Genomic DNA, 14,390 nt, shown 5'->3' with positions numbered 1-14,390 from the left:
AGTTGAAGTGAAGGCTCATTTATTGCTTCAAAAATCCTAGGGCCCTTAAGAATTATGCTAAATCTACTCTGCCTGTGCTCTATACAAGGAACAATAAAGCCTGGATGACAGCACGGTTTACTAAATATTTTAAGACCACTGTTGAGACCTACTATTCAGAAAATAAGATTTCCTTTTAAGATATTACTGTTCATTGACAACGCACCTGGTCATCCAAGAGTTCTGATGGAGATGTACAAGAGTAATGTTGGTTTCACGTCTGCTAACACCACATCCATTCTGCAGCCCATGAATCAAGGAGTAATTCTGACTTTCAAGTCTTTTATTTATTTTTTGACAGCTGGCAGGTACAGGGATCCAAACCGTTGATCTTGGTGTTATCAGCACCATGCTGTAACCATGAGATAACCGGCCAGCCCCTCAAGTCTTATTATTTAAGAAATACATCTTGTAAAGTTATCACTGCCATGGATAAGTGATTCCTCTGATGAATCTGGGCAAACTACATTGAAAACCTTCTGGGAAGGATTCACCATTCTAGATGCCACTAAAAAACATTTGTGATTCATAGGACGTCAAAACATCAATATTAACAGGAGGTTGGAAGACGTTGATTCCAACCTTAATGATTTTGGGGGGTTCAAGACTTCATGGAGGAAGCAACTACAGGTGTGGTGGAAATAGCAAGAGAATTGGAATCAGAAGTAGAAGCATCAAGATGTGACCGAATTGCTGCAATCTCATGATAAAGCTTTAACGAATAAGGAATTCCTTCTTACAGATAAAGAAAATGATTTCTTGAGATAGAAGCTACTCCGGAGGAAGATGCTGTGAATGCTGTCGAAATTACAGCAAAGGATTTAAAATATTACACAAACTTAGTCACTAAAGCAGCGGCAGGGCTTGAGAGGATTGAGCCCAATTTTGATAGAGGTTCTACTGTAGGTAAAATGCTATCAACAGCATCACATGCTACAGAGAAATCTTTTGTGAAAGGAAGGGTTGATTGACACAACAAACATCATTGTTCTCTTATTTTAAGAAACTGCCACCGTCACCCCAACCTTCAGCACCCACCACTCTGATCAGTCAGCAGCCATCAGCATGGAGGCAAGACTCTCCACCAGCAAAAAGATTATGACTCACTGAAAACTCATATGATCATTAGCATTTTTTAGCAACGAAGTATTTTTTAATTAAGGTTTGTACATTGCTTTTTTTAAGACATAATGCTATCGCACACTTAATAGACTACAGTATAGTGTAAACATAACTTAAATGTGCACTAGGAAACCAAGAAGTTTGTGTGACTGGCTTTATTGTGGTGTTCGCTGTACTGCAGCGGTCTGGAACCAAGATATGCCTGTAATACTATTTGACTCAAACATGAACAATATTTGCATCATCACAATTGTGTAAATGCCCTTTATTAGCTTTCAGCTTTCACAATCAACTTAGTAACAAAAAATATAAGTATGGTTATAGGCCAGAATATAAATTTTACCAATCGTGATAATATAAAAATAAAGGTATAGCTGACCAAAACTGGAGGGTGGAGAGAAAAGTCCAAATATCCTCATTCTATGAAAATGGGAATCGAGAGATACTGGCTAAAACTGAATATATCAGCAACAAAAAACTTGTAAAGAAAGGTTAAAAGAAGTTCCCTGTGAACAGTAGATCAAGTTTTAGGGAGTAAACAGAACCACTATTATTATAAACTCTTCAGGATAAGGTGTTTGTTTTGTTTTGACCGTGCATAAATATTACTTTGACTAAAAAACAGTACCTGTTCAAGTTATTCTACTTGATGCCCAAGATAAATGTGTCGTCATTCTGTTGGAAGCACTTATGCCCATCAGCCACTCTAATTTATGCCCACCTGGGCTGGACTGTTTACACAGAATGTTACACATTATGATTTAGGGACAAGGCCACTCCAAACCACTCTGCCTCAATAGAGTTTCACACATTTTATTCTTTTCTTTGGTCTGTTAATATTTAGACAGTAAATAAGGATTAATCTCAGGAAATACCTCTCAAGTGAGTCACTGAAAACAACACACACACACACACACACGCACTCACACACACACTCACACACACACACTCTCACACAGAGACCTCAGGAAACCAAATCTGTATTAGCATTATTTTAGCCAGTACTTTCCGCATCCAGATTTATTTCCTCTATGATTACAAAGATTTTCATCTAAAAAGTTGCCAAAATACATTACCTCTGATTTTATTTATACTATAAAAGTTAGGATATAAAAAGCAATAAACATCTACAAGTACCAAAACATTTATGACCTTATAATTTTATGGTGCAAGAAAAAGAGCACAGATAAGAAATACAAATAAATTATAATCTAAAGAGTTACATACAAAATTCCCTTTGATTATTTATTAAAATCTGCCAGCAAAGTGAAAGGCATGTTACTAATAAGCCTTTATAAACAATTGTGAACATGATCTGACAGTGTTTTCTTCAATTTCCTGGTCACATCCTCAGATTAGCAGGCACTGGAGACAGCCAGCTTCTTCAGGTGATCCATGAATACCTGCAGGCTGACGTCATCAGTTAGGATGGGTGCTCCAGTTTCCTGAAATTTAGTGATAAACATTAGTTGTCAGATGTCTTAAAAGCTGGTTAGAATTTAGAACGTTCGCAGGTGTTGTCCCCTCTGCTATGAGAACTCTCCATTACTCCCATCCTCTGCCTAGCTAACTATTTCTTTCAACTGGAGCACAGTTTCCTCACAAAACCCTTTCCTGATCCTCTGAGATCAGGACATCCCTGACTGCTACACACATAGTGTTGAGCATATGCCCTTCTACTTTACCCCTCTCCAAAGTTCTGATGCCTCATCCAGGGTCTAGCTCGCCACAGGTGAGCACTCTGAGGCCCACACCCCCTCCCTGCATGTTCCCCACCACCCTGCTGCCAGCACTAGCCCTAGCTCTGAAGTGCTCTGCTTACAACAGAAGCTTGATAATGGTGTATTCACAAATAAGTGAGTCACTACCTCCCCTGAACAGATGGATATTTATAATATCAGAAAATGCTTATGATTTAATTAATGTTGTGGGAAAAGAACTGAAAAGAGACCTCAATTTGTAAAGAAATAAAGTAATAAAGTTATATATACATAATACATACACTTTATGTTACCTAGAAACAAACAGGTAACTCTAGATAGTGGCTGTAGGTAATTTTCTTATTCTTTTTTAAAGAACATTCAAATTTTCTGAAATGAAACTGTACTGTTACAATTAGAAAAAAATGTAAGCATGATCAAAATGTTATGAGAACTTCCAGTTCCAAAAAGAAGGAGTAGAAGATACACTTTTCTCTATTCATCCCACTATTTAGTAAACAACTTAGTACAACTAAAACTAGTACACAACTTAGTACAATTGAAAACCCTGTACATTTTATATAAACCAAACATAAGACTTTGAAAAGTGAAAAGACAGCAAACAGTGACCTTGGGACCCAAGGAATAACACACACAGTGGTGAGTTCCTTGGGTTTTGTTTTTGTCACATACACCTCAAATTGGAGAAGAAAAAGCTGGCAAACCATCATTGAGCACAGACTCAAAGAAATAAGACAACAAATAGCTTAAATACACCAACTTAGAGAGCTTAACAGAGTGCACTAAAAAAACATGAGCCAACTATATGCTTTCTACAACAAATTTGCTTTCAATATACTGACAGAAGCAGGCAGAAATTCAAAGGACTGAAAGACAGATATCATGCAAGCATTTATCAAAGGAAAGAAAAAGTGGTTTTATTAACATCAGATAAAGTAGACAACAGTGCAAAGAAAATTACCAGAGACAGAGAGGGACAAAACAAACCAACCAACCACCAACACCAACAAGACATAAAAATCCTAAATGTATATGTACCAAGTGGAACTACAAAATTGGAAAAAAAGAAAAAAAGAGAGAGAACTGAAAACAGAAATGGACATAGCCACAATTAGTTAAAAACTTCAACACTCTCACTCAAAAAATTGATAGAATTAGATAATCAGCAAGGATATATAAGAACTCAACAACTCTACCAACTAACAAGATCTAACTGACATTTATAAAATACTCCATCCAACAGCAGGAGAATACACGTTCTTTTCAAGTGACCATGGAGCATATGCCTAGAGAGACCATATTCTGGGCCATTAAACAAACCTCAACAAATTTAAATCACACAAAATGTGTTCTCCAACCACAATGGAATCAAAACAGAAATCAATAACAGATAACAAGAAAATCTCCAAGTACTTGGAAACTAAACAACACATTTATATCAAAACTTGTGGAACACAGCTAAAATACTGCTTACAGTGTAATAGTAATAAATACATTTATTAGAAAAGGAGGAAAAGTCTCAAATTAATAATTTAAGCTCTCACCTCAAGAACCTAGAAAATGAGTTAAAAAAAAAAAAAAAAAAAAAAAAAAACCCTAAAGCAAACAGAAGGAATGAAATAATAATGACCAGTATAAAAAAATAGTAGAGGAAAGTCAATGAAATCAGGGCTGGCTAGTTAGCTCAGGTGTTACAGTTAGCATGGTGTTACAACACCAAGGTCAGCTGCCAAAAAAAAAAAAAAGTCAATGAAGAGCTGGTTCTTTGAGAAGATCAATAAAATTACCAAACCTCTAGCAAGATTAACAAAGAAAAAGAAAAAGAAAAAGAAAAAGACAGGAGACAAATATATCAGGAATAACAGGGGATCAGTAGAGACTCTATCGACATCTAGAGGATAAGGGAGTACTACAAGCAACTTTTATACACACAGTCTGACAGCTTAAACAAAATGGACCAATTCCTCAAAAAACACAACTGCCACAACTTATCCAATATGAAATAGGTAATCTGAACTGCCCTATAACTGTTAAGGACATTTAATTAGTTATCTAAAAATTACTGAAACAGAAATCTCCAGGCTCAGATGGTTTCACTGGAGAATTCTACCAAATGTTTAGAGAATTAACTCCAGTTCTACACAATCTCATCCAGATACAGAAGAGAACATTTCCCAATTCATTTTATAAAGCTAGTAATTAACCTGATACCAAACCAAAGATAGTAGAACAATATTCCTTATGAATACAGATGCAAAAATCCTCAACCAAGATATCAGCAAATAGAATTCAGCAATACACTGTACATCCTGACCAAGTGAGGTTTATTCCAGGAATGCAAGGTTGGTTTAATATTCTAAAAATCAATGCTATCCACCATATTCAGAGGCTAAAAAAGAAAAATCACATTATACCAATGAACACATAAAAACCATGACAACATTCAACACTCATGATTTTTAAAATCTCAGAAAAAAATTCAATATTCTAAAAAAATCTCAGATTAAAGAAAACTTCAACATTCACTATTTAAAAATCTCTGAAAAACAGCAATAGAGGAGACCTTCCTCAACTTGATAAAGAGCATCTACAAAAAACAGACAGTTACCATTGGACTTAAAGGTGAAAGACTGAACACTTTCCTAGATTGGGAACTAGACAAGAAGGTCCCTTTTCACCACTTTTATTCAGCATAATGCCAGAAGTACTTCCCAGTGCAATAAGACAAGAAAAAGAAATAAAAGGCATTCAGATTGGAAAGGAAGAAATAAAACTGTCCTTACTTACAGACAACAGTGATTATCTATGTAGAAAATTATAAGGAATCTACAAAAAAACTTCCTAGAAGTAACAAGTGACTCAGGAAGGTCACATAACACAAAATAAATATACAAAAAGCAATTGTATTTCTACATACTAGCAATGAACACTTGGACACTGAGTTAATTTAATTTTTTTATGATCACTCAAAAAAAATCACAATTATGATCACTCAAAAAAAAAAAAAAAGGTGAGCTCTTCCATAGCCCTTTGTGCCATGTGACACCCTGCATGAGCTGTAGTCACCACCAAGAACAGGCTCTTACCAGATGAGCCTTCTGGACTGTGGACTTCCCAGCCTCTAAAGCTGTAAGAAATAAATTCTGTTCCTTTATAATTTTTTTTTAAAGTGAAGGTATACAATACTGATGAAAGACATCAAAATAGATTTAATACATGGAGAGACATACCAAGTTCATGAATCAAAAGGTTCAACATAGTAAAGATGTTAATTCTTCCCAAACTGACATATAGGTTTAATGTAATTCTTATAGAAACTCCAGCAAGATTTTTTAGAGATATAGACAAGATTATTCTACAATTCATATGGAAAAGCAAAAGAAGTAGAATAAGACAATTTTCAAAAAAGAAGAATAAAGTAGAAAGATTTGTCTACCCAATTTCAACACTTACAATACAGCTACAATAATAAAGACTACATGGTATTGGTGGTGGAATACAAACATAGATAGCTCAACAGAACAGAACAGAACAGAAAACCCAGAAATGAACTCACACAAATATACTCTACTAATCTTTGGCAATTCAATAGCAGACTGCCTTTTCAGTAAATGGTGCTAAAGCAACTGGACATCCATATATAAAAAATGAATTTTGATCTAAGCATCATCATATTAAATACAAAAATTAACTCAAAATGGATTATGGACTAAAGTGGATTGAATTAGGTCTCCCCAAAACTCCCTGAAGCTTGAATTGTGTCCCCCAAGTTTTATGTCTTAGAAACTGTGACTGTTAAAGAGGGTAGGAGATCCTATTATGGTAATTGAAAGGTGGAGCCTTGAAGAGGTGATTGGATTGTAGGATCAAGCAGTAGTGAATGGATTATAAATGGTGGTCAGGGACATGGTTCTGAGGGCCTTAAAAGAAGAGGAGAGTCTGCCTTTTGCTCTCTCTGTTTTCTCTGCTTCCACCATCTTGCAGTGTGAAACCCCTGGGTCACTGTCACCACCACCAGATGGACTTTGGACTTCTCAGCCTCAGAAACTGTAAGCAAATAAACTGCATTTTCTTTATAAATCACCCAGTTCCATGTATTCTGTTATAGCAACACAAAATGGACTAATACACGGACTGAAATGTAAATGTAAAACTATAAAAATTTCAGGGAAAAAAAAGCAAGAGAAAATTTGGGCGACCTAGGAATAGGTAAAGAATTCTTAGACTTGATACCAAAAGTACAATCCACAAAAGGAAAAACTGATAAAGCAGACTTCCTAAAAATTAAAAACTTGCTCTATGAAAGACCCTGTGAAGAGGATAAAGACAAATAAGAGAAAATATTTATAAACCACATACCTGAAAAAGGACTAGCAGCATCTAGAATATATAAAGAACTCTCAAAACTTAACAGTAAAAACCGCAAATAATCCAATTAAACCATGGAGAAAATACAGAGATTTCACTGAAGATACACAGATGGCAGAGAAGCACATGAACAGATGTTCAACATCATCAGCCATTAGGAAAATGTAAATTAAAACCACAGTGATATACAAGGTACTTCAAAAAATTCTTGGAAAGATTCACATTAACTTTCAATTCTATTTTTCCAAAACTTTTTGAAGTACTCTTATACCACTACACACCTATCAGAATAGCCAAAATAAAAATAATTACAACACCAAATGATGACAAGGATGCAGAGAAACTGCATCACTGGTACTTTGCCAGTGGGGATGTCAAAGGATGTAGCCACTCTGAAAAAGTCTGGCAGTTTCTCAAAAAACTAAACATGCAACTACCACACAACATAGCAGATGTATTCCTGGGCATTTATTTCAGAGAAATGAAGACTTTTGTTCATAAAAAACCTGTACATGAATGTTTATTACAGCTTTATTCCTAATAGCCAGAAACTGTGAACAACCCAGAAGTCCTTCAGAGGGTGAACGATTAAACAAAATGCAATATATCTAAACTGTGGAACACTACCCGGCAAATAAAAGACACAAATGTATGGATACATGCAACAACTTGGAAGAAACTCTAGATATTATGCTGAAGGACAGAAGCCAATCCCAAAAAGTTATATACTGTATGACTTCACATATTTAACATTCTTCATGACAAAATTATAGAACTGATGAACAGATTAGCAGTTGCCAGGTGTTAAAGAGGGGGTGGAGGCAGGAGGGAAATGGACGTGACTACAAAAGGGCAATAGGAGAGTTGTGTGCGGTGACGGAAATGCTGCACGTCTTTTTTATTTTTCTTTTTTAGTTTGTTTGTTCTTGAAATGTTGCATGTCTTGACCATATCAATGTCAATATCCTGGTTGTGATATTGTATTACAGTTTGCAAGATGCTACTACCATCAGGGGAAAATGAGTAAAGGGCATAAAGATGTCTCTGTATTATTTATCACAACTGCATGTAAATTTACAATGGTCTCAAAATAAAAGTTTAATTTTTAAAAAGTTATAAGAAAACAGGACAAAAGAAGAGACATCTCAGACATAAATGCTGAGAATAATTAGATAAAAAGGAATTGAGCTGAAAACTGAAGAGGACACAGAACAATGGTGAGTGGGAGTTGCCCTGTGCTCTTGGGAGAAGAGGAAGGACTTGGGACCAGGTTGCTGTGTATATGAGCCAAATGGAGGCCACAGCCAAATGGTATATTATCCTGTGCACACAGGGAGCCCACCACCCCCAGCTATGTTATTCAAAGTTTTCTTTTTTCCAGCAAAAGACCTGAGTTACTCTGTCTCTGGGACAAAAGGGACTCAATTTGTAGGATTTTAAAACAAGTTTTTTAAGAAAGTAGCCTGGCCTCCTCCCCAAATACCTGCCAATTTCTTACCTGTCCCCAAGCATACAGGTTATTGTGCGTCTGAGATGGGTTCACTTTGGACAAAAGAAATCGAGCCTTAAAAAAAAAAGGTTTAAAGATTAAAAGTGACATTAATATTAATGTAATAAAAAAAGTAAGATAAATTTCCACAACATTTTTTTGGTTAAATTAGAACTTTTTTACTGCATAGGAATCTGTTTCTTTAGCTTAAGCCCCCTGGCTCTCTGTTTATTAAGGATCCTGAAACATGAAATATGTATTTTATTTTGGCAATCCCCTACTTTTGTATCAACATATTTTGATCACACTTTAAAAAGTCATACATGACTACCTGTATGTCAATTTATGTTACCACATAAAATATTAACCACCCTGTTTGGATTTATAGCCATAAAATTATATCATAAACAGAACATCATAGCCAGAACTCTGTTCACCCACCTGACTGCCTCCATGCTCCGTGTTAATGTAGCGTGGCATGGGGAAGCGCACTTGCAGAATTTCTTGAGCATCATCTAATGGTGCCTGCAGAAGGTGCTTGAAGTTTTCGTATTCAGGCATGTCCTGGTATCCAGCTTTACGCCACTGGGCTATGGTCTACACCAAAACAAACCAACCAAAGCTATTGTGCAAACCTATAATGACAGGCTTCATTGACAGTTATGATATTCTACCACCACCACCCAGAACTTGTTTCCAGTAAAGAAATCTTATGTCGAAAATGTTAAGTTTCAGAGGGGCAGCAAAGCAGACCTGACCAGGATGAGAAGCAGGAGTAAGCAGATGGTACGCCCAGGACAACAGCATCTATAATCAGTCACACCTCCTCTTCCCTTTCTAACTATATATACAAACTAGTCAACAAAGCTCGTGGTTTAGTTATCCCAAGGAGTTCCACTTCCACTGTTATCACTCAGTCTAGCTTCTCATCTCCTCACACCTGGCAGGGAGAGGATTTGTTGACTGCCTACATCGAATCCATTCCCCTTCCCTGTTCCAAAAGCACACGTGACTCCTCTCTTCCAGTGCACAGGAGTCATACAGACTGGGTGGGCCTGACCCATCTCCATCCCCTGCTCCCCCGGGCCCTGAGTTGGGACACTCCTGGTGGAGGAGATAAAAACTGTTGAGAATCAAAGTATAAGTGTTAGTTAGACAACGAGGAGAGGGCAACAAACTAAACTGCGGAAGGTAAAAACTATTTGTCTCCCTGATGGGGCTCAGCACTTGTGTCTCATTCCTACTTTCACACTCATTAGCAACTGGTCTAGGAAATAGTTTATACTCACAGGAAATCAAGAAATATTCACTAACTGACTCATACTCCTTTTTAAATAAACTGAAGTGCTTTCACATGTTATTTAGCCGATACTAGAGAAGAAAACAATGGACATAACACGTACACCATGTGCTTTAACAACAGAACTGCTGACAGGACACCAGACAGAGGGTTCTCTTTAGAGGCCTTCTGCAAACTGCTTTCCCCTTCTCAGATTTGCCAGTTACCATTTTCCAGGTCTTAACTTTCTGACTGACTAGTGGCCTGGAGGAAATGTCCATAAGTTCACTTGGGTCCAAGAGTTCACAAGAACACACATAACCAGCAGAGTCAGAGCTTTTAGAATGCCTCACTTGCACACAGGAGGTGCTTAATAAATGTACGAATGAATGGGATCAGGGGCTACCGTCAGAAATGTCTATAAGGGGTAAGATGAAGGCAAGGAAAGCTACATAGTCAGTAGTGCTCCTAAAGAAGCCACTGGGAAGAGCAGCTGGTCACACAATGGCCCTTGGCCCAGGACCACTACTGACAGCCTAGCACCTGTTGGCAGGTGGCTAGCAGAGAGGGTGCTAACATGCTGAAGCAAGGGTAAAGCTACAAAATATTGGTAAGTATGAGAAAACTAGTACTTCTTCAGTCATTAAGGGAGTTCTGAAACACAATTTATATATTTTCAGGGCATCTGAAATCACTTCTAATGTTCAGACACTAGGAAGCCAAATCAATACCCAAAGGGATTTGCTAAAGGTAAAGCACGTACAATAGAAGAAAAAGCACCATGGAATATAATGCTTGATTAAAGGATTTCCCCCCATAAAGATACAAATAATTCAGAGGAGTTATTCCCTTTCTTAGGGCCTAAACCTCTTTGAGAAAGAAATGGATTCTCCCCTGAAAGCCATCCACAGCCATCCTAGAGATCCACAGACCCATCTTAATGTTCCCTGTGCCACATTATTTCATCAAAGAAAAACCAGTCTGAAAAGAATCAAGATGGCAGAGCAGACAATCCCCAGCATCACTCTCTCCCCCAACCAATGTGCGACTATTAAAAAGCAAAGATTGCCAAGCTGGGGCCACTAGAGCTCAGGGAAAGAGGAGGAGAGACCAATGGAGTTCATGAAGGCAGAAGCCTCAATGAGAGAAAGAAGGAACCACTCTGACCATTTCGAGCCCAGCCATTTCAAGACTGGCTCTGGTGAGCACATGGAGAAACAGCTGGTAAAAACCACTGCAGTGCTATTTGTATGAAGTTGCTTGGAGACTGCAGGGAAGAAGACCTTGGCGGTCCCCAGGCCAGCAAGACCACTGACAATGTTCCTGTAGATCCATATAGGAGCAAGGGGCCACAGACAACCACAAGGGACCAGCACATGGCCCATCCCATGGGAAGTGTTTGGAATGTGGGTGGTGAGAGAGACGGGCCCACTAGGGGAACACTGGGGCACAGCATGGATAGCTGATCTGCCCTCCGATCAGCACCTAGGCCCACCTAGTGGAGACTGGTTAGGAATATAGAACTGCAGGGGTGTAGTTTGCTGAAAAGACTCAGGCCCAGACCAGAGTTTCCACACAACCCAGGTATACCAGACCTTACAAGACCCAGAAGTGCTTACGAGGTCAACAGTTAAAATCTGAGCTACACAAAAAGTCTTCCCCAGGGAATCAGCAGCAAAGCAGCATTTAGCTCAACCACACAGCTCAAGTGCTGGTCCCCACAGGAAATTCCTCCATTACAGAAGTCTGCAAAGGACAACAAATTAGTTCCAGTGTAGAGTTTAAGTGGTGAGGGTAGCTAATAATCCAACACAGAAGTGAAAGAAAACACAAAAAACCCACAGATCAGAGACAAACTTCTGATATTAACCAGTAAAGGTCTAACACCACCAAAGAACACCTATAAAACCTAGAAGGGCCAGAAGCCCCCTGGGCTCCCAAGCAGGGGTCAGGTGTGGGGGCACTCCCAAGGGCCTAAGCCACTTCCTCCACACCTTGCAACCAGGCCAACAAAGCAGCTTGCCCCCCCACCATCCCCCTACTTCCCTCCCTCTCCCACTGCTCTGCAACATCTTAGAATGTAAAAAATAATAATAATCATAAAAAATAAATTTAAAAAAAGAAAAAACTTTAGTCCCAAACTTAAGTCTAACAGCTCTTCCGCACAACAGTGTATATAAAAAGTTTACTAAGAAAGAATAAACTAGTCTTGCCTAACAACTTAGCAAGTAATAGATTACAGTGACTTAAAAGGACCACCTGAGATTTACTTACAGCAAATATTATTAAAATCACTAAATATACAAATACTCCAGGGACCTGAAAAAAGATTTTGTTCACTAGAATAAAAGTGAATATATATTATTAAACCGTGGGTTTTCTAAGTGCAAATTCTTGTTTCAACTACCATAAAAAACCTAAATAAATAAATAAGAAAACAAAAACAACAGTAAGAAAAGAAATTAGTATCATCTTACCTCACCAAGATAAATGACAATTTGGAAGAAAGTATCCATCAGCAAAATTCTGTCAGCTAGAATGCTGCTGCTGTCCAAGAGAACTGGCTGAAGAAAGATGGGGAGAGAGAACGCGTTGGTCTTCCCGTGTTCCCCACATGGTGACCACTCCCCTCCCAAGCCTGGATGTCACAGCACAGCAGGAGGCTACTGCCAAACGGTACAGTGGCTCTCCCCCTCTTCAGGCCACTTCTCACTTTCTGCTCCCCAACTCAGCAGCTCTAATCTCAACTTCACATAAAAAAACAGGCTCCAAATAATCCCTCATCAATTGAGAAGGACAATTAATGATATCTTTTGATTCAGAAACCAGAAATAATTCCAAACTTTATGTTTTGTGCTAGAGATGTATTTCTTTGATCAGAGACACTTTCTCTCAAATCTACTCAGCTGTAGATGAGAGAGGACAGGGATGCCTATGTGAAAAATTGCATTTAATACAAGTTTTTAAAGTGTACTACAAAATATATTTTATTATTTTTTTTATTAATAAAAATAACTTGTACTCATTAAATAAAATTCGAAAATTTGTATCCAAGAACAAATATTAATATTGTGGTTTATTTCCATATAGTTCTTTATTTTTATAGCCTTCTTAAAAAAGATAACTTAGAAAAGTTTCTATTTTAATTTTTTTCATGTAACATTTTTATATCAAGATTCATCTATTTTATTATATTACATAAATTTTGTGAAGTTTTTTTGGAGGGAGGAGGCTAGCCAGTATGTACGTTGTGAATATTTCTTAGGTTACTTATTTATTTTCCTATTATTGAACATTTGGATTGTTGTCTAATTTTCTATAATAGCTAATTTACTACTTCTTTGGACAAAGTTTTTTCTGTATCTGGGAGTATTTCCTTCAAACACATTATAAGACATGGAATTACAGGGTCAAAGTATATAAACACACTAAAAAAAATGTACCCATGTTATTTTTTAAACTTTTTTACATTTATTCGTGTCTTCCATAAATAATAGCTTTATATGTCTTTTGACTTCTTCCCATGGGTATTTTTTAATATTCAGAGATAATGTTAAATTACTATAAAAACAGTTTTCTGTTTTCTTTTTTTTTCTTATACTGTTCTGGTCTAAGAGTAAATTTGCTAGAAAAAATGATATACATTAGGTGATTCCAATTCTCAGAAAAGCATTCACATAAAACCTTACCTCTGGTGGCCCATGAAAAGAGTAGGAGTAGAGAACGGGCTGAATCATGATGAGGGACTGGGTCAGATCCTGCCGTGCAAAATGGTGTCTGTAGTATGATGACTCATCAGGACTGTTGTTAAACACTTGAAGAAATGGAGATCTTCTAAGATGGAACATGAACTGCATTTACGAGGGAAAAAAAAAAGATAAATGTATATGCTTTTTGACACCCAGAGAGTCAACCCATCTTGTTGGAGTGAGGATTCAAGCCATGTTGGGACCAAAAATCACATGGGCTCTAAAAGATTTTAAAAGGACACAGGGGCATGCATTTCTCTGAGTTCCCTCTTTTCCCATGGTTATCTGATATTTTGAACCTTAGTTATGGGGCAAGATGACATTATTTACATGTATATAAAATTGTTTTCTAGCCAGCCTAGAGCTGCAGACTTGCATGTACTATCCAGACCGTGGGAAACCAAGGAAGACATCAATAAAGCTACACTGACTCCACCCCTCCAGCAGGATCCTGAGATAACAGCAAGGATGGGCAAGACCTTGCACCTGGCTCCTCGCACGGAGCCCCTACAGCTCATCTTGCCTTCCCTCCTGCTTTTAATTTCCCACGTTCCATTCCCTCAGCCCCCTCTTTAAAAACCTGTTGGTAAATCTGAGTTTTTGAGATGGCTTTAGTCTGGCCA

The 14,390-nt window shown here is 37.6% G+C and overlaps 1 protein-coding gene across 4 annotated transcripts in view; it reads right to left on the bottom strand.

The window, feature by feature from the left end:
- Positions 1 to 1,290: 1,290 nt before the first annotated feature.
- The window catches only part of SEC23B (SEC23 homolog B, COPII coat complex component), a 47,833-nt gene continuing 34,733 nt past the window's right edge, over positions 1,291 to 14,390 (bottom strand). For all 4 annotated transcript variants that reach the window (XM_063089831.1, XM_063089822.1, XM_063089840.1 and 1 more), the window contains exons 16-20: positions 13,708 to 13,869; positions 12,496 to 12,582; positions 9,181 to 9,336; positions 8,749 to 8,814; positions 1,291 to 2,606 (exon numbers count right to left, since the gene is read on the bottom strand). In XM_063089831.1, coding sequence (XP_062945901.1) covers positions 2,517 to 2,606; positions 8,749 to 8,814; positions 9,181 to 9,336; positions 12,496 to 12,582; positions 13,708 to 13,869 — 561 coding nt within the window. In that variant the 3' untranslated portion in view covers positions 1,291 to 2,516. The remainder of the gene's footprint in view (positions 2,607 to 8,748; positions 8,815 to 9,180; positions 9,337 to 12,495; positions 12,583 to 13,707; positions 13,870 to 14,390) is intronic.

The sequence above is a fragment of the Cynocephalus volans genome, chromosome 1 (assembly GCF_027409185.1).
Source record: "Cynocephalus volans isolate mCynVol1 chromosome 1, mCynVol1.pri, whole genome shotgun sequence".
Lineage (NCBI taxonomy): Eukaryota > Metazoa > Chordata > Mammalia > Dermoptera > Cynocephalidae > Cynocephalus > Cynocephalus volans.
This window is presented reverse-complemented; position numbering and strand designations above follow the sequence as displayed.